Source organism: Terrapene carolina, unplaced genomic scaffold (assembly GCF_002925995.2).
Source record: "Terrapene carolina triunguis isolate 2854851 unplaced genomic scaffold, T_m_triunguis-2.0 Scaffold58, whole genome shotgun sequence".
Classification (NCBI taxonomy): Eukaryota; Metazoa; Chordata; order Testudines; family Emydidae; genus Terrapene; species Terrapene triunguis.
This window is the reverse complement of record NW_020664409.1, coordinates 12,914,495-12,934,836: the sequence shown is the minus strand read 5'-3', so window position 1 is coordinate 12,934,836 and position 20,342 is coordinate 12,914,495. Positions and strand designations below refer to the sequence as shown.

The following is a 20,342-nucleotide window of genomic DNA, read 5'->3' as shown; positions in this document are numbered from 1 at the left end:
AGTTTGTGTCTACAAGCCTTCAGTCATTTTCCTAGTGAACTGGGTATCATATTACAAAGCTTACCATTGCTATTCTCTCTTTTGTGCACAGATTCCATTTGAAGGCCTTAGACTGTGTGGGCATGGAGATTGAGGTGGCCCTTCCAGATTAGAATTCAGAATCATGATTGGGGCAGTGTGGGGAATCTTGCACTGCTGTTGCCTGTGCTGTACCTGTCCAGAGATGTACTGTATGGAGGATGTCAGTCCAGTGCCTTTCAAAAATATTAAGGGCTGAGCCTGTGACTCTGTTACATGGCAGTGAGAGGCAGAGAAGCCTCGGACTCTCACATATGGGAGCTCCATGCCAGACAAACTAATCTGGTGACAGAAAGGGCTGCTATAAATCTGCTTTGTTGCCTACGGTCTGGACCTTTGTAACCCATGAAGGGGCACTGAACTCATGCAAATTAATTTCTCCCTACCAAGCCTTTAAATTGCCCTTTCAAGACTACTGGAGTTCTGATGTTGCAGTAATTCCTATGGAGCTGCCACAGAGGGCAGTGTTCTCTTCAGGGCTAAGGGACTTGGTCATTTTCCCTCCATTTCCTGGTTGCCTAGGGGTGTATTGGAAGAGTGGGGAGACCTGCAGCCCAGCTGCCAACTCCACTTCAGAGCTGTCAGCCTATTGTTCTGTTTGGGCTTGTGCAGCTCCTTACAAGATTTCTGTGGCTGCTGGTCAACAATAGATACCTGCCCTTGCCTTTGGAATTGGGGGCAGGCTCTGCACGTATGCTGGGTCTCCTCCATGTCATTCACAGAGACTTGAAGGTATAGTCAGATTCCACCCACCTGAACAGAGTTCAGTTGACCCATAGCTGCTACATGTTCTGTCTCCCATGTGATGACTGTTCAAGCTCCGTTCTCGTAGACAGGAAAAGAACCGCCTTCCTCCAAATTTGAAAAAGATGTACTGCCGCCCCCAAAGTCTTCTGTGTCGTCATAGACTATGTGCTTGACCACACCTTGAGCAAATGCATTTTAGGCATATGTCTTGAGGGTAAGAACCTCACTGTTGTTGATTTTGCAGACAACGTAGTGCTAGTTATCAAATAAATGGAATAGCTAGTTGCGGCACTTAAAGTCCTGGAAAGATCAGCAGCAAAAGTCAGCCTGAAAATTAATTGGGGTAAAACCAAAATTTTTCTGATCAGCAATTTCAAACACACAGAAGGCTCTAGCTTCTTAGCAAGTGACCACCCAGTCAAGATTGTTGGTGCACTTACCACAGCTCTATGACTGATAAAATGAGTGGCATTCAGAGAGAATTTGAAGTCCACACTGCAAAAGCATAGTCAGTAAGGAGGTGCCAAGAACATCTTTGGCAAACTAACACCCTGATAAATAGGTGAAGCTGAGGATATATTGGTGGTCAGTATTTGGACCTATGGGACTGAAATATAGACTCTCACTGTCAAGATTGAAAAGAAGTTGGACACGATTTAGACGAAGCATCTCTGATTGAAAACATCAGTTCACATCAAATGACAAGGTCCATTTTCTAACTAAATAGGTCCCACTCTCAAAGGTGCTATGGTTATCTGCTCCAAATGCCTACCAACTTCCTTGTGAGAACCATCTTTGACTTTGACTGAGTGAAAGCAGGATGGAAAAGACCCCTTCCCCCCCACCCCCCAAAATCTAAAAACACAATGGTTGGACAGCATCGACAGAGACCAGGCATCCTATCCTGTAACGCGCCAGGTTTGGCTCAGGGCAGAACATTGTGGAGGTATATAACATATTCAGTGGCCTCTAAACTGTCCAAGAGACAGCATGAGAAGTAACCATAACCATTACACAGCTGACCCTAAAGAGGATTCCCTTCAGATTCCAGTTCCACAGCTGCAGATCCATTCTGAAGCACAGAACTTCTGTTTTGCCTCTAAATATGAACAAGAATAAGACTGAGTTTGTCATAGTTATGTTTGCATTAACATAACCTAAAAAACTTTTGTCCTTAAACAAGAGTGTGACATACCTGGGTTATAGTCCAGACTAATAAGTAGCTGTGTCACCCCTATCCTGTAACCTGCCATGCCCTTTACAATGCCTTGCTGCTGTAGCCTCTGACCTGGACTGTTCACAAACAGCCTCCAGCGTGTAAATCATATGTTTGTGTGCTGCCAGCCACACCTTGGCTCTTACCAGTCTCAGTTATGCTGCAGGGTAATCCCAACACACCCCCCAGTCCCAGATCTTCCCCCAGAAATGTATGTTCTGTAGTGCCCAGCCCTCTTCTGGACAGTACAAATGTATTAAGTCCAATTATTCCTTTAGGGGGATAATATGCCAGCTCATTATTTTAAATTGTTATCCAGACACTTCATCTTACACACACTGGATTAGATAAAACAAGTTTATTAACTACAAAGAGAGAGATTTTATGTGAGTACAAGTAATGAGGCATAAACAGAAATGGTTACAAGAAAAATAAAGATAAAATGCTTACTGGTGCCTAATTTAACAAACTATATGAGATTCAAAGCAAAATTTTCTCACCACATGCTTTCAGCAGTCTTACTGACCAAACTCTTTGTCAGTACCCCTCCCCCAGAGTCCAACAGCTGCTTCATTTGTCTTTTCAGATGCCGAGAATGCCATAGGCAGGGAGAGCGAAAGAGTGGTGTCTTGGGGTATTTGCCCCTGCTTTTTATAGTTTCAGTCCCCATCTTGAAAAATATTTCCAGCTGGCAGCAAGGTGACAGGCAGTCTGTTTGGAAGGAAATGCCTTGGTGTTTCTTTGCTAAAGATGTAGATTTTTTTTTTTTTTTTGCTTCTTCCCCCTTTCCTGCCAACAGATGGCCACTTAGCAGGTAATGGTCCATCAGCCTTGTTTACACCTGACTTAGGCATCAGCTCGCCCTTTGTTGCTGAGGAACCAGTTTGGCCACTCCCCAGACTCATCTAGAAAACATACTTTTAGTCATGATTTTAGTTCATGTTTATAACTTCACATATAATGCTGCTAACTGCATTTTGCCATATTATTGATCAGCAAATTGAATTTTTAAATGATACCTCCCAAGGCATAAGTTGTAAAAACATGATTACAATAGTGCATAGGGTATGAACACCGGGGTATATTCTGTCACAAAAAGAATAAACTGAGTGAAAATCTGGGAGTGATTTCTGGAAGAGAAGGGGTTTCTGTACAAATCTCCCATTGTAATCCACCAAATGTCCTGCTCATTTAGGGGATTTAAGCATGATGATGATATGGGTACATTGTTGAGGTATGAGTCAAGAATTTTGACTCTGGTATGAAGCCCAAAATGAGTCCTAATTTCAGACGCTCAGATTACAAGATGATTCCTGTTGAAGGCTAAATCCATTTAGTCTGTGGACTCTTGTGTGATCCACACAGAGAGCAGCTGTATTTTTATTTTTTTTAAAATGAAACTATATATAAATATATAACCATGTTTTAGAAGTTACTGGGGGGGGGGGAGAGAAGTAAATTTGTGCAGTTTTAGAAATTTTCTTTTTATTGAAACTCACTCTTGTGTCAATATTTGGAGTTTAAAGGAAAAATTCAGCAATCAGTTAATCTTAGCTAAGTAAATATTTATTGAAGATTACTTTTAAAAATGTGTTCAAGATGATTTTTGGCTGTCAATGTTTGTTTTCTTATTTGATGCTTCCATGTTGTTTAACAGTAAACAGAAGTTACCTTTAAAAGGCAAGGCAAACTAATTCTATTCCCTGCATGCATAAGGCTGATACATGCTCTTTATCATTAAGAGAAAATAAAAACCCTTCTATTTAAAGTGTAATGCACTATAGAATAGAAACTGGAAATAACGAGGAGTGGATATGAATTCATGAGGAAAATATACATTTCAGACTGCTTGTTAACGGGTTATTTTATGCCATCATGGGAATGTGCTGCTGTTCTCTTAGGATTATAAATGATTCAAGTAATGTTATATCTATTGTCTAAATTTACAAATATAAAATACAATATTTTATTGATGCCCCCTTTCCTCTACCCATACTAGCTCTGGCTTGATTTCATAATCCTAATTTAAAATCTTTTGAATGGCTGTAAAGGTATTGTTTATAGAGCACAAATTGTCAAAGGTGTTTGTCTTAATGAGAACAAACATATTCTCAACGGATTTCCCTACATTGCAGCAGAAGACTGATAGTTGGCTTGGAGGTTTCTTTTCAGTGAGTTAGGAAGTTTTTGAATCTAAATTCATCTGAGTGGAGCTGTCATTCTATCTTTCTTCATCAGAATAAGAACTGACAGGATATATTTCATTTAATCTTCCACATTTCCAAGGGCTCAGTTCAGGACAACTGAGTGGGGGAAAGAAATATGCCAGCAGTATCCCTTAAAGCATCATGAAAATTAATTTGTAGAATGAAATTCTGTGTCAAAAAGAACAGCTAATTCTACAAGTCATTTTGCTCAACTAATAGGTATCTTTAATGACCAAAAGAGAGCTGTATCTCCAAAGGCTGAAATCAGCGTGAAGTGAGCAAGCAAAACTCTGCCTGCACATGTTTTTACAGTTTTTAATGGGAATGTTCAAAGATATCTATTGGGCAGTTTTAATCACAGTGCTTCTCATCTTTCTTGTATGCTAATATATGCTGTGTAGAGGTGATTAATACATCTGAGAAATCCTTTTTTTACTGTACGTGAGTCTGTATCCGGAGTACTGCGATACCCTCCTTCCTCCCCCACCCCCAAAAAGGTCAGGGTTATTTACAAGAATGATGCATTCAGATCAGTCCTGGACAAAGCTTTTTCACCTCATTTCATTTAGCCTTATTTGGAGTTTTGGCCCAAAATTGAACCTCAAAACTCAGCATGCCTCCATGTGCCACTATCACCACCACGCCCCATTCCCCAAAAGAAGAAGTCTAGCTTCCTAGGGTATGTCTACACTACAGGATTAATCCGAATTTAGATAATTCGAATTTGGGAAACAGGTTGTATAAATTCGATTGTGCGCGGCCACACTAAGCACCTTAATTCGGTTTTTAACCACATTAATTCGATGGTGTGCGGCCACACTACCCCATTAATTTAAACACAGTAATTCGGTGGTGTGCGTCCACACTAACCCTAATTCGAATTAACAAAATCGATTTAGGCTCTACTCCGTTCGTCGAGGTGGAGTACAGAAATCGATTTAAAGGGCCCTTTAATTCGAATTAACTGGCTCTGTAGTGTGGACGGGTGAAGGGTTAATTCGGATTAACGCTGCTAAATCCGAATTAATCCCGTAGTGTAGACCAGGCCCTAGTGAGGTAACAGGCAGTGATGCACCAGCAGTGTTTCTGGGGAAAGGTGTTTTGGTCCTACTGGTATAAGATCAAGGCACAAATAACCCACTCCACTTCCCTTAAGATTTTTATTTTGGGATTTGAGGTGAGCCTATCTTGTCGGCCTCCTTGAAAAAAGGTAAGGAAGAGGAGTTAAAAGATTACCAACATCTCTCACATACAGGCCCCATCATATCAAAGGATCTGGACTTCAGAGAACTTCTGAAGCTTCTTTCCAAAGGAAGAATACATTGAATTGCTCAAAAAAATACTAATTTCATTGCTCTGGATCTCTGACAGGCTTACAAGCTCATATGTTCACATCCCGATCTCTTCATATCTATATGTTTTTGGAATGCACAGTTCACAGTATTGTTTTTCAAAGTGTCCTTGTTGCAGTATACTACATCTCTACACTCTTGAAGGTACACAGTGGGCACTCTGAATAAATGTCGTTTTTCCTTTTTGCTGATAGGTAAATATTAACTGAACTAGAGTTATTCGCCATTTTATGTGTTGTGGACACATGCACAGGCCAGTATTACCCTACCTAATGGTTAAAGTGGGGGGCTCTTAAATTAAGAGAAACCCACTGTACATGTTCATCTCTGTCTTGATTATTGATGAGATAGTACACATTACCATCAGGGATATGGCATCTCAAGGTTCCTTATTAATTATTTCCAATACATTGAAGCCCAGACAGACTAAAGCGCACACAGCTTTATCCTTTGCTGGTGTGGCCATCTGAGGTTAACCTATATGGAATCAAATTCTTTCATGGCAAAAGAAGCAGACATCAAGGTTTCTCAGAGCCAAATTCTTTTGATTATGGATGTATCACAGTTGACGTGTAGGAGCTTTCTTGGTGAGCTTTCACACCCAGGAACATGATTCTTTGAGGAATCTAGGATGCATTTCAACCTCTTATAAAGACTGTGCTTAATTCTTTGGAGATACTCAAAAATTTGATGTGCAGTCTAGCAGTATTAATCCAAACAGACAAAACAAATAGTTGGCTATTACATGAAAGAGGAACATGGTCAATCCTCTTGTGGGAAAGCACACAAATTTATAAATTGGCCAGTATTCAGAAAGACGTCTCTTGACAGCACCATGCCTTGCTAGAAAATATAACTCTCTTGTAGACAGGGAGAATCTCTTGAAGGTAGACCCAGCTGTACTCCGTAAACAAGAAACTGGCAAGGCAGGTTTTTCTTTGGCTTGGGGAAATCAAGGTAGATTACTTCACCACAGGAAAGAGCTGCCTGTCTTGTGCACAGGAGAAAAAAGACCCAGTGGCAGTGTGCATGTTCTCCCTTTGGCCAACGAGTAGAAACAGTTCATGCATGCCTACCTTCTAATGACTGTGTTATAGAAAGTACCTCTCGCAAAGCTTAGAAGAGTTTCAGAGTTCAGTGATGCTATTAATGGCCAAAGAATGTGAAGATTCTCCTTCTGCTGGATATAACCATAGCCAGTCCCAAAAGACTTCTAGCCTTGCCAATCCTGAAAATTCAGTTCCAAGGTAGTTCTCTCCATCCCAGACTTGGTGGTCTTGCTCAAAAGTACTGCTCCTCCCAACAGGGTGAAAAATGAAAAGTTATAATGGTTTGAGTTGTGCTCTGGTTTTTTGGCTACTCCAGAGGAGTCTACTAAAGGACACTGAAGTGGTGAACTGCTCCTATCTAGTGAATTGTCATTAACAGGCCTTTTCTTTCTCTGTCCAAAGATACTTGCCTCCTGTTTAGTATTCCAGGTTTTATATATAGAATACAAAAACATCATTTATTATTTTTAAGGTAGCTTTTGTTTGGGGGGATTGGTTGAGTCTTCTCTTTACAGCTATTTGCTCCCTTTGATTCAGTCATGGTTTTGGGTTCTCATGAAGAAGTTAATATATCTTACTACTCATGCTATCTCATGCATGTACTGTACATTATATGAGAACTGAGATAAGGAAACTGACCAGGGTTTAATGCAGGGGTGGGCAAACTTTTTGGCCTGAAGGCTGCATCGGGTTTCTGAAATTGTATGGAGGGCCAGTTAGGGGAGGCTGTGCCCACCCTCCCACCGCTTCTTGCCCCCTGACAGCCCCCCCGGGACTCCTGCCCCATCCAGCCCCCCCGTTCCCTGACAGCCCCTCCCAGAACCCCTGTCCCATCCACACCTCCCCCCGTTCCCTGTCCCCTGACTGCCCCCGGAACCTCTACCCCCGTTCAACCCCCCTGTTCCCCACCCTCTGACCTCCCCGACCCCTATCCACACCACTACCCCGAACTCCCCTGCCCTCTATCCAACCCCCCCGCTCCCTGCCCTCTTACGGTGCTGCCTGGAGCACCGGTGGCTGGCGGCGCTACAGCTGCGCCACCCAGAGCACCAGAACAGGCAGCTGCGCTGCCTGGCAGGAGCCAGCCACACCACCGCGCAGCACAGAGCACCAGGTCAGGCTGGGCTCTGCAGCCGCGCTGCCCCAGGAGCTCACAGCCCCGCCGCCCAGAACATTGCGCTGGCAGTGCAGTGAGCTGAGGCTGCAGGGGACGGGGGCTAGCCTCCTGGGCCAGGAGCTCAGGGGCCGGGCAGGAGCGTCCTGCGAGCCGGATGTGGCCCGCGGGCCGTAGTTTGCCCTCCTCTGGTTTAGTGTTTGAGTATTAAACTGAACTACTTCATCAAAATCTCATAAGTTTTTGGGCAAAAATGGCAAAATCTGACCTTTCAAGGTTTCCATAATCTTTCTTTAAGCTATCCCTGAATAAGATTAGGAAAACAGGCCTCTTTCACTTTAAGAACAGAAGTAGAACTGAAGATGCAGGCTTGCAATCCACTCTCTTCAGAAATTTTAAAGGGGAGGGAATAGGATCATCCTTTGGGGGCTTATTTCTAGTTAGTTTAGACTAGAAGTTTACAGGACGTTATCAAATACAATAAAACTGTTGTCGCTAGTGTTCTTCATTGTTTTGTAAGGTCTCCAATCTTAGTTCAAATTTTTCTCATTTCCAGTTTTTTTGTTTGCTGTTTTTATCTATGACTATTGCTCTGTATTTCCTATGAGGCACAAGCTAATATAGCTGCATTTCATTTATCTTTGCCTCCTCATTAATATTTTTGCTTTTCAGTTTGGATTTCATTTTTACAAAAAGATAGACCCAAAACTTACCTGGAAATTTTGCCTTAGTAATATTTTATTGCTGGTATTTAAATGATAGAGAAAAGACTTTTTTCCTTCATGACTAGGGAAGGAAGGAAATTAAAACAACTTTTTCAGTTAGTCCTTAAACTTTGATTTGTTAGTTGCTCAGAAAGTAGGAATAATAAATTAACAGTAGCTCAGGTTTACAGTATCAAGGTTTACAGTATAGAATAGTGGTTACAAGACCAAATGTTTGTGATCTAGTTCTGTTTGTTAGATAATGGGTGTTTTATCTTTTGTCTAGATCTGATAAAAGCTTCAAAAACCTTAAGCTGACTATTTTCCATTGTTATAGGCAAGTAGATCATCATGTTCATGTATTTTTTCTGTCCACACTTACAGGGGTCACAAGCGCAAACTGGATGAAGATGATGCTGCCAGTGAATCCAGTAAAGAGTCCAGCAACGAGGATGAGGAAGGGAGCAGTTCAGAGGCAGATGAAATGGCAGCAGCACTTGAAGCTGAATTAAATGACTTCATGTGACATTCATATGAGAGGGGATTTGTAACTATGTTTTACTGCTTGTAACAGATCTAATTTCAAATGAGCCCCTTATGTCAGTACTCAAGGGTTTTCCAAAATGTGTGTGTATATTTTGCAAAGCAACACAAGAGGTGACACATTATTTTACAAAATCAGAAGTAGATGTTTTTAAGGTGTTTTACTAAAGGATAATATACTTTTTTAAAAGGAAAAGTATTAAGGGGGACTTGGTGTACTATGCCAAAGAAGTGTTATGAGCTCTGCAGAACCTTCATATACTAGGACAGTAGTACAAAGATTTATGATTTAACATACAGTAACTTTTTTATATATCTCAAGGTATGGTTTTGGGTAACAGGCTTCAAAGGAAAGAAGGCCACAAAGAGGATGGAATTGCTTGAATAATACAGCAGGAACCTGATGATCTGGTCTTACCTTTTTCCGCAATTAAATACTATCAAATATAAAATAATTTTTAAAATAAAAAAGAACAATTTATATTTGTATAGAAACTGAGAATGTAATATGCAAGCTTTGTGAACTCTGCACTTGACCTACCTGTCACTGGCTTCTAAGAGAATACAAAATGACTGAATTTCATGCTCTTAAGTTACTTTGTGGACTAGCTGGGTTCTTTAGGGAGACCACTTAGATTTTTAACTTTGCTTCTCTGTAACCTGGAATTTTAGCACAGCATACTGTGTGATCCTGTACTGCCATAAGGAGCTTATTCACCCATTTGTGTTGTTCTTGGAAGGAATGCGTGCTGCTTCATTCTAGATTGGGTTTTATTTCTTTGAGAGATCTGATGTAAAGTTTTTGTATATTCTATTTCATATTTGACCCACAAAACAGATTTTCTTTCATTTAATAAAAATCCATTTTGTAAATTCTGTTTTCATTTCATGGATTGCAAAAATCAATGACTATATTTCACCTGCTTCCATCACACAAGAAACTACTCACCTTTGCATTATTCTCTGTGAAAATTGTGAATATCATCTGAAGCAACAGCAAAACTTTAGAGTTTTTTAATAGATACTCAGATGTCCAAGTTTACAGTATGCCCTTGTTATCTGAGCTAACATAGAACAGTTACAAAATAATTTGACCAGAAGATCTGTATTTTGATTATCTAAAAAGAGCATTGTTTTTATTACTCTTTTCAAATATTTTCAGTATTTTTATAAGATGAATAAATACTGTATAAAATGACAAAAGTCATGGAAAAGATTCAGATATAAATATTTACTGCCATTAAAATATAGAAGGCCCAGGCACACTGAATAGTATTTGCAGAGGAGAGAGAGAGCTAAAATGCTCCAGCTAATTTTTTCTGATGTCAGATGAAACACATTTCTTGCAATGCAAAATTATAGGATTTTTAAAACTCACGGTGGGTCATTGGTGGGAATTGTGTTAGTATGAAATAACATTGATTCTTTTATTCATTTTTAGGTCCCCTATGCTATTGGGTTTCAGACCGAGAAGTGTATTGATATTTATCGGACTAGTAATGTATAAAAGGCTGGCTTGGGTTTCGGTCTTTAAATTTTTAAATACTGAGTATGTAACTGAACTGATATATTAGGTCATTGTGAAGAGAGAGTTGTGCCAATTAATTATACACGTATTGATTTAGCATCAGCTCCAGACCACATTGCCAGTTTGTTCTTATGGATTAAGCATCACTGAGATTGCTTAAGAACTTGCTGTACTGTGGTTGCTGCAGCACAGGACTGAAATCTCCATTACCATGCATTGTTCTGCCGTGCTTCTACAGCAAAGGTAACTTCACTGAAGGGACTGAAGAGGTAGGAAAGTGGCACTAGAAAAGATCTACTAAGGACCTAGGGATTACAGTGAACGAGAAGCTGGATATGAGTCAGCAATGTGCCCTTGTTGCCAAGAAAGCCAGCAGCATATTGGGCTGTATTAGTAGGAGCACTGCCAGCAGATCAAGGGAAGTGATTATTCCCCTCTATTCGGCACTGGTGAGGCCACACGTGGAGTATTGTGTCCAGTTTTGGTCCCCCCACTACAGAAGGGATGTGGACAAATTGGAGAAAGTCCAGCAGAGGGCAACAAAAATGATTAGGGGGCTGGGGCACATGACTTACGAGGAGAGGCTGAGGGAACTGGGGTTAGTCTGCAGAAAAGAAGAGTGAGGGAGGATTTGATAGCAGCCTTCAACTACCTGAAGGGGGGTTCCAAAGAGGATGGAGCTCGGCTGTTCTCAGTGGTGGCAGATGACAGAACAAGGAGCAGTGGTTTCAAGTTGGAGTGGGGGAGGTCTAGGTTGGATATTAGGAAACACTATTTCACTAGGAGGATGGTGAAGCACTGGAATGGGTTACCTCAGGAGGTGGTGGAATCTCCATCCTTAGAGGTTTTTAAGGCTGGACTTGACAAAGCCCTGGCTGGGATGATTTAATTGGTGTTGGTCCTGCTTTGAGCAGGGGATTGGACTAGATGACCTCCTGAGGTCTCTTCCAACCTTAATATTCTATGATTCTACTTGAAACAGTTCAAGGCTATTTTTAAAAAAACTAAGAATTCCTTCCCCCTAGCCTTATTTTTTTTTTTTTAAAAGCTGGCTCCCTGCATTTTGGGAGCTACATTTCCTTCACATTAGGAACCTCCACTCTTCATTTCCATCCTTTTTCTGAACTAAGTAATATATCTGGGAAATATTTCCCCATCTTATCACCACCATATATTGAATTTGTCTATGATCCCTTAGAGCAGTGAGTCTCAATCTTTTTCATTCTGCAGACAACTGTTGGTTTTCAGAATGTTTGTCTGCTGACCTCTAGTGGCCTTAAAACTCTTCATGAGCAAATATCGATAAAGGACATGAGGCTAATCGCCAAAATACAATTTAAAACCTTACCATTCCAGTATAGCTGAAATTTAGCAGAACTCAACGTCTTTGTTTCATAAAATAATTAAGAAAATGTCTCCTTTATAGAATATCACAATTCAGGCTCTTCTGAGAGACCCCAGACAGAGTAGCCACTGTCTTAGTGATGAGTTAATGTGTAACGAGGGAATTGAGAACATTGATATAATGGCTTTGGATAGGAAATAGATGAATGAAAATAGACTCTGAAGGAAGCAATCATTAGGTGCTCCAGTCAAGCCCACTCTAGCTTTTACCTTTTGAGCCATGCCAATACCCATTCTTTGGGGGAGCACATCAGAGACTAAGTAGGATAGAACCATTTGGGGGATTGTAAGTTCTATTTGCCTTACAAGATGCAAGGACAGTATTCCTAATGGGGAGCACCAAAAAATATTTTTCTTAACCAGGAGTTTTTGTGGAAAACATTTGATTCATTAGTAACTTCTGACCATTTAAAATATCCTCATTCTGAGAAATGGACAATGATACAATCTCCCATACAGCCCAAGCCTAAAATGTTCTATCCACTGAAATGCTCTCTGAGAACACTGAATGCTACTCCAAGTCAGACTGTAAAAGGGCATCTAGAAATACTTACTAATTAATGTCAGCAAAATGGGAAGTCAAATAGTTGTCAAAAAGTTTTATGTAACATTCATTGTGCAACCTGTTCAGGTACTAGATGAGGATCTCTTGTGATTAAGCAGAACTTCCTCTTTTTAGAATATAGCCCCTGTATCTTTATGCCATAAATAAATTAGTTACCTTTTGAAACAATGTTTTTTCTTAAGAATGGAATGTCAGCTTTACCACTGAATGGCCTCTCAAGTTCAGCACATGCCATTAGCTCAATGCTGTTGGGGTTTTGAGATTAGTATGAGGACTCACAGGTATCACATATCTAAACTTCAACTAGATGAATCTCAAAGGATGATCACTCTTGCTCTTTTTTGGTTTTAATGTAGAGTGCTGTTTTAGAGTCAACTATGAACGTGAAGTGATGGTGTAAAGATCCAGTGAACAGCAGTCAGGTTATTTTTGTGATACAATTTTTAAAATGTCCTACGAATGTCCTATGTATTTTACGGGTTTTTGCTAAATGCCTGTCAAATAGCATTGAAGCAATATTATGTCATGTTGGTGAAAACTTTTACATGGATGCTGAGTTCCACTCTAAGGTAGCTGCATTTCAGTGATGGGTGGAGTGATTCCTGTAGATAGGGTGACCAGATGTTCCGATTTTGGGGTTTTTTTCTTATATAGGCTCCTATTACCCCCCACCCCCGTCCCGATTTTTCTCACTTGCTGTCTGGTCACCCTATCTGTAGATGTAAAGTTTGAAAAGCTCTTTGGGATGAGGAATGCTATATAGAAATGAAAGATATATTTTCTCTTCCCCTTCCTTATTTTATTTATGATCACCACTTTTGGATTAACCAGCAGTGAGTGTCTAAGCAAATATCTTACCGATGACCAAGCTTCAGTCAGGCCCAAGATCATAGGGAGTCCCATGCAAACATTGAAGCAGGAGCCTTCATCGAATAGTGAAACCTGCGCCTACGTTAAGCTCAGCTTCCATTGTAGGGAACAGGGTTTGGAAGAGCCTAGAGCTAGCACAGCAAAACTTACTCTTACCAAGTACATGCCTAGACCCCCATGCTCGGAAAGTCATAGAACACAGCTGAAGTCAAAGCCAGACAGTTCTGCAAATTAAGGAAAGACTAAGTATTTCACAGAATATTTGGTTCTTTAACATAATGCATTCAGATTCGGATAGCTATAATACAATAATAGCATAAATATTTTTCAGGACCTGGGGCTACCAGTGGGTTTTCAGAACATACCAATCTATTGCCTATCTCTGAGAAATCCAAGAGAGATTCATCTTGCTTTTTGTCTTAAAGCAGAATCTCACGGTCATTCGGAGAGCTGTTTCTTGTAGGCCAGTCACCACATTTCTTTTGTGATGGTAACTGAAATTTCAAGAGGCCACAAATAAAATGTCCTGGCTAAACTGGCGGTACGAAGGCACTAGATGTATGAAGCTGTCATTTGCTACCACTAACTTCTGCCTTTTTTTCCCAAGATACAAGAAGTATCCTACATAGGTTACAAATGTGCTTTATGAAATGGCTTCTAAAACTCCTATACAAATGACCTATATGCCTTGGCTTACTGTTCCAAATGTAATTTCACATCCATAGGGCCAATCTTTGTTTAGGAAAAACAAGCTATCTGCTTGACCTACTTCTGTGCATTAGATCCTCAACAATAACCTGCTGCCAGGAAGGTACTCTTAGTGCTAATGTAAAAAAGCAGAATCCCACTTAGATTATCTGAGTTAAACTGACCATGCAGTGCTGCTTTGACTAATGGTACTAGGCATGGAAGTGGCCACAGAATGAGGATACAGTACATGCTGCCCCATTAAGCTCTCAATTTGACCTAAGTCACTTCTCTAACCCTCCAGAGGAGACCGCTTTCTCGTGTTCTAACAACTTTGCCAGAAACAGAAAAGAGAAGAGCAATTTTGTTCATTGTAAGATCTGTAGCTGTACTCAAATTTTCCTCCTCTTTTTTTTAAGCAGTGCTTAATAAAAACCATTCTTATTTTTAATAGAACTGTGACATGCCTTCACATTTTTATGTGTAGACACCTCATGATACCTGTGGTATCATAATGAAGATGATCTCAAGTGATGCCCAGGCATTCTTCCATTCAGGAGTCACTGGAAGGGTTCTTAGTCAATGGTAGGAGACTGAGCTGAAAGGCTCTAAATATACAAATACTTCTGCTAGCAGGTTTTGTGCATAGATGGCGTAGTCCTGGCAACTCTCCAAGTGTTACATGGTAACAAACTGCAGATGAAAAAATCTCAAGTTTCTCATAAACTATTAAATTACATTTATCCGATAAAATTATATTAATATTTATGAAGCAGTTAAAGTATAAAAATGTTAACTTTTATTTTTATAAAATACCTGAAATAGAAATACTAAAAAGCAGATTTTTTTTTTAATGTAGAAATAGTCACTTGTAGATAAACCAGGTAAACCGGTGAAATAAAAATGTAAAGTATATTGTATTTAATTGCTGTCTGGTATTTCAGTGAGAAAACTGAAAGCAATAACATACGTGTGCACAGTTTCTTGTGCTCAAAAAGTGCATGATTTCAATTCCCCTGCCCACTCTGTATAGTCTCCTATATCCTGTCTTCCTCATTTGCCAAGTCAGTTCCATTCTCTACCTGTTGGGTCACTTCACAGCTTATCTGGCCCTGGTCCCTTGGGCTTATCCCATTCTTTGCCTCTAGCCATGCTGTACACACTCCTGTCACTTGAGGGAACTTTCTTCTGTCAGTCTTATTCTCCTTTCTCTGTTGATCCCATTACCATATGCTTTAATGAACCTTTCTTCATACTACTCACCTCTTTCTATTATTATCAATACAGATGCACATTGGGCTCCCTTTCAACTGCAGCCTACAAGGTAATGTTTGCTTATGCTAATTGAAAATGTGCTGAAGTGTAAGTAGGGAACAGGCCTTTAGACCTAAAGTTTAAACCTCATATTAGCTAGAGCTAAGGATTTTAGCATGGGTGACTAAGATATTAATAGAAATGACATGTTTTTGTGTTAACTGGTTTTAGCAGGTCTTGTAGGGGAATGTTTGGATGTTTTGGAATATCGGTAACCGCAGAATTTGCATTGACGCAAATGGTAATTAGAATGAGTTTTGATATTAATGGACAATAAAGAAGTAGAAGATATTGGGTTTTAGAGTATGGAAGATTAAATATGGTAGCGGAAATGTAGATATGGCTTAATTAATTGAGGGGTGTTATATAATTGGTTATTAAAAGGGTAGTTCACTAACTTTGGAGTACTATGCTCATCCACCATCCAGGTACCATTAGAGGCAGAATTATATACCCATTCTCATCCAGGCACTGATCACGCCTGAATGCACCAGTTCGTCTTGGAATGTGCGTTTAAATGCAGTGTGTGGATATACTGTAATGCCCGTTTGCTTTAACTATTTTATTTTAAATAAAGTCTTTAATTCCTTTACTTCTTGTGTCATTCACAGCCCTCCACTAAATTAAATGATCTGTAACTGCCCCAGAGGCTTAAACCTTAGAGAGTTCAGTTTGGTTCTATTTCTTATCTTTATACAATTAACTGGGAACACGTAAATTAAAGTTACAGGTTGGTGACCACAGCAGGACTGTGGGGCGCCTGTTGAGTGATATGGGGGTTCATTGAGGAGTGAGAAAGGCCAGAGAGCAAACTCTCACTCCTCGTAGAATCCTTGATACGTTCTGCACTCAGTTGTAAAGTGTTTTGAAACAGTCGGTGGGTTTGTTTTGCAAACAGAGCACTGCTTATCAATCCAGAGTGCCTTCTCTTTGCTAACAGCTGCATTAAACACATTTGTAGTGTTATGTAGGGGAAATTATTTTTTAAGTATGTGATTTAATTTTTTTTGTTGGTACTGGAGGCTGTAGAAACCCAGTACTGGCACCAGAACATAAATCCGAGACCGTCTGGGTACCCTGAGATATCAACAAGCATCTGACGGTTGGGTCCAGCATCCTCCCAGTCCCAAAGGCTGTAGTGACCGGCCAGAGACATAACGTTCCTCAGGGACTGCCAGGTGGTAGCATACCCGAAAAAGAGGAGGTGACCGTGCACCTACCTTTGATTCTGGTAGTGAAGAGGAGTGTGGGAGGTGAATGGGCATCTACCTCCACCTGTACTGATTCTGATCCAGAGAGAGACCACAGACCTTCAGAAGAGTATTTGAACGCTGACCGTGCACCTATTCTTGATTCAAGTAACCAAAAGGAATGAACATAGCCTCCACCCTATATTGGTTCTGGTCCAAAGAGGGGCCAAGGGTTCAAATAAGGATATTGGGGAAACTGAGTCAGGCTGCTAATATATAAACTTTGATATGAGTTAATATTTACACTGGTAACTGTACTGAGTGAGGAACACCTCCTCAGAATCTATTGGTACAGAGGCACTAGGAAAGGGCACTTAGAGATTTACCATGTCCGGTTTCCGGAGGGAACAAGCAATTTTCGTGCCTTTTTTAAAATCTTATCTTGCCAGTCATGGGGGGAGGAAAGGCGGGGTCTGGACATCATGGTGAATGTAGCAGACCAGCCAGATCCTTTTGGGTTTGTGTATTCATTGAGCGCAAAGCTAATGATAAGCAGCTTAAGAGCTGAAAGTTAAAGGGAGTAGCAATGGATTGTTTATTGCATGCAATGCATTAAAAATAAAATTTAGACAACAGGTAGAGAAACATGAATTAGCTGTAAAGAGAATAAAGATATTACAGGCCAGGCAAAGTACCACGTACAAGCACTGGTGAATCTTACTGCTAGGGTGTCTAATGATTTTGAACAGGCTCGGATTAGAAACTGGCATCTTAGAAGGGTTGCCCTCCATTTCCAGATCCATGCCCAGCTATGGAAGGAAAAAGCTATGGAGCAGTAAGTTTGAGGAATTTTGGGATCATGCTCAAGAATTGGCGAGATTTGTAATACAGCTACACAGAGTGAGTTGGCCAAGCTTTGTGCTGTTTTATGTGAAGGGAATCAGGATTTTAGAACAGACCCTCTGATGATCTGGGAGATGAAGGCTGATATTCAGCTTCCCAGGGAGGTTTTTCTCTAATAGCGAATATGCCTCTGGAGAGACTAGATCTGTGTCTCTGGTTTCCCCAGGACAGGAGGAAGAGGGACAAGAGTATAGTGGAATACTAAAAAGATCCAGAGCTCAAAGACTGAGAGAGCAAGCAGTCTCTGACACAGAGAGCCGTTCAAACCATGATAGCCCAGCTTGGGATAAAAGCTTTGGTTTTGTTGAAGGAGTGGCAGGAATCTCAGATACGCCTTCCTCTTACATCTTGAGATTCTAGACACTGTTGAAAAAAGGATGTTGGAGACTATTACAGTTTGTGAGGAAGCGCGGGCAATACTGACATTCTCTAACCCTCTTTATACAGCATTAGGTTGCACAAAAGAGGCCAGGGGCTAAGTTCCCTGTAAGCTGCGCTTCCACGCAGCAGGCTATCAAGGGCTGCCCAAGGTTCCCCAGCCCCGCCCCACCCCACCCCACCCTGCTGGATCTGCCGTGGCACGGGAGAGGAGCCTCTCGCCCAGCCCCGAGCTGCTCTGGCAAGAGAGGGCTGGGGGGAGTCCTCTCTCCCCGCCACAGTCTCGGGGCAACCTGCACCCCAAACCCTTCAGCCCCACCCCACAGCCTGCAGCCCAACCCACTGCCTGAGCCCCCTCCCTCATCCAAAACCCCACACCCCCAGCCCCACCCCAGAGCCTTCACCCCTAGCCGGAGCCCTCACCCCCTGCACCCAATCCTCTGCCCTAGCCCTGAGCCCCCTCCTGCACCCTGAACCCCTCATCCCCGGCCCCACCCCAGAGCCTTCACCCCCAGGCAGAGCCCTCATCCCCCCAACCCTCTGCCCTAGCCCTGAGCCCCCTCTCACACCCTGAACCCCTCGGCCCCATCCCTGCCACACATCACCTCCATATTGGTGCACATAACAAAATTCATTCCGCACCTGGATGTAAAAAATTAGAGGGAACACTGGCCAGGGGACTTTCAGGCTATACTAACTTTCAGTTCTCTAGCCTACCATCCGCCCACCCCTCTCCAGCGGTGACTTGCTAACAGATCCTTGTAACTCAGACAAGGGTGAAGGGTCAGAGGAACCAAAGGAGGGACCTTGTCCTGTGGCAGTAGTGGGTGTTAAAACATTGGATTTGGTAGCTAAAAAAGTTCGTCAAGTTAAAGAAAGGTGATCTAATTGGTTTGCATGCTATGAGAATTGAGAGTAATAGTTAAATGTTTCTGCTGGATTATAGAGTTAGTTTAAAGAGTTTACAAATGCCAGTGGAAACTTCTTTGTGGTAAACTCTCCCATCAGACTTTCAGTCAGGAGCTAAGGATTTTGCTGAGACACTGGCTAAGTTGGAAGAGATTTTATTTGCAGCACAGGCAGGAATTGCACAGTTAGCAAATGTTAAACAAAAAAAGGCTGAGTCTCCTCATGCCTATCATGAAGGATTAGCCACAGCCTGTGATGGCACTGACATGCACAGAGATGTTGGTTGTCCTCAATATGTGGATGTATTAATTAATAATGGTTTGCCTGCTATTCAAAAGAAGATGGATTGTCATATGAACAAGAGAACAACAGAATCCCAGGTGTTGGAGTTGATAAACAAAGCTGCTGATACAGTAGTTGACAAGGGATAAGGACAGAAAGTTTCCTGTAGCTGCAGGAGGAATTGTCCAAGCTGAAGGACCCAGCTGTACTCCTGCAACCAAACCTTGCCAAATGGTGTGGAGGTTTGAGCCCTCTTAGTCTCAGGTGAGAGGGAATGCCCCCAGTTAGCCTCCTTGTGGACCCTTGCCAAGGTTTAAAAACCAGGAGCTGAGAGCACAGAAACCCTTTTATGGACCCAGTTGGTCCTATGGCCCTCTAGGCACTTGCCCTTCACAACTCCCTCCTCAACCACTTCACGGGGAGGCTGGGTGGAGCCCAGGAGCCTCCGCCCAATCTAATTCGTTGAATCAGGCATGATGGCAGAAATTCGCTGAATGAATTGTAGCCTAAGGGAAGGAACTGAAGTGGTCAGACAGGTTACTAGATCCTATTGAAGAAGGGTAGTTGCCTCCTCTCTGATGGAATGTGATTGTCCTGGTTTTCTGGACCAATTGATCAGGCCCCTCTCTCCAGAAACCAAGTCAGGGGTGGGAGAGTATAATCATTCACAATTACACCAACAGGCCTGTCAGGGTTCCCTCCCCACTCTCAACTCTAGGGTACAGATGTGGGGACCCGCATGAAAGACCCCCTAAGCTTATTTCTACCAGCTTAGGCTAAAAACTTCCCCAAGGCACAAATTCTTCCTTGTCCTTGGACGGTATTGCTGCCACCACCAAGTGAGTTAGACAAAGATTCAGGAAAAGGACCACTTGGAGTTCCTGTTTCCCCAAAATATCCCCCCAAACCCCTTTACCCCCTTTCCTGGGGAGGCTTGAGAATAATATACCAACCAAATAGGTAAACAAGGTGAGCACTGACCAGACCCTTGGGTTTTTGGGACACTAAAGATCAATCAGATTCTTAAAAACAGAACTTTATTATAAAGAAAAAAGTAAGAGAAGCACCTCGGTAAAATCAGGATGGAAGGTAATTTTACAGGGTAATAAGATTTAAAACACAGAGGATTCCCCTCTAGACAAAACTTTAAAGTTACAAAAAACAGGAATAAACCTCCTTCTTAGCATAGGGAAAATTCACAAGCTAAAACAAAAGATAATCTAACACATTTCCTTGCTATTACTTACAATTTGTAATCTTAGATGCTTATTTCAGGTAGGGTTTTTGGAGATGTGTTTTTCC

General features: G+C 41.5%; 1 protein-coding gene across 3 annotated transcripts in view; it reads left to right on the top strand.

Moving 5' to 3' along the window:
• The window catches only part of CTDP1 (CTD phosphatase subunit 1), a 171,883-nt gene extending 162,019 nt beyond the window's left edge, over positions 1-9,864 (top strand). For all 3 annotated transcript variants that reach the window (XM_024205115.1, XM_024205113.1, XM_024205114.1), the window contains exon 13: positions 8,852-9,864. In XM_024205115.1, the coding sequence (XP_024060883.1) occupies positions 8,852-8,993 (142 nt within the window). In that variant the 3' untranslated portion in view covers positions 8,994-9,864. The remainder of the gene's footprint in view (positions 1-8,851) is intronic.
• Positions 9,865-20,342: the final 10,478 nt, after the last annotated feature.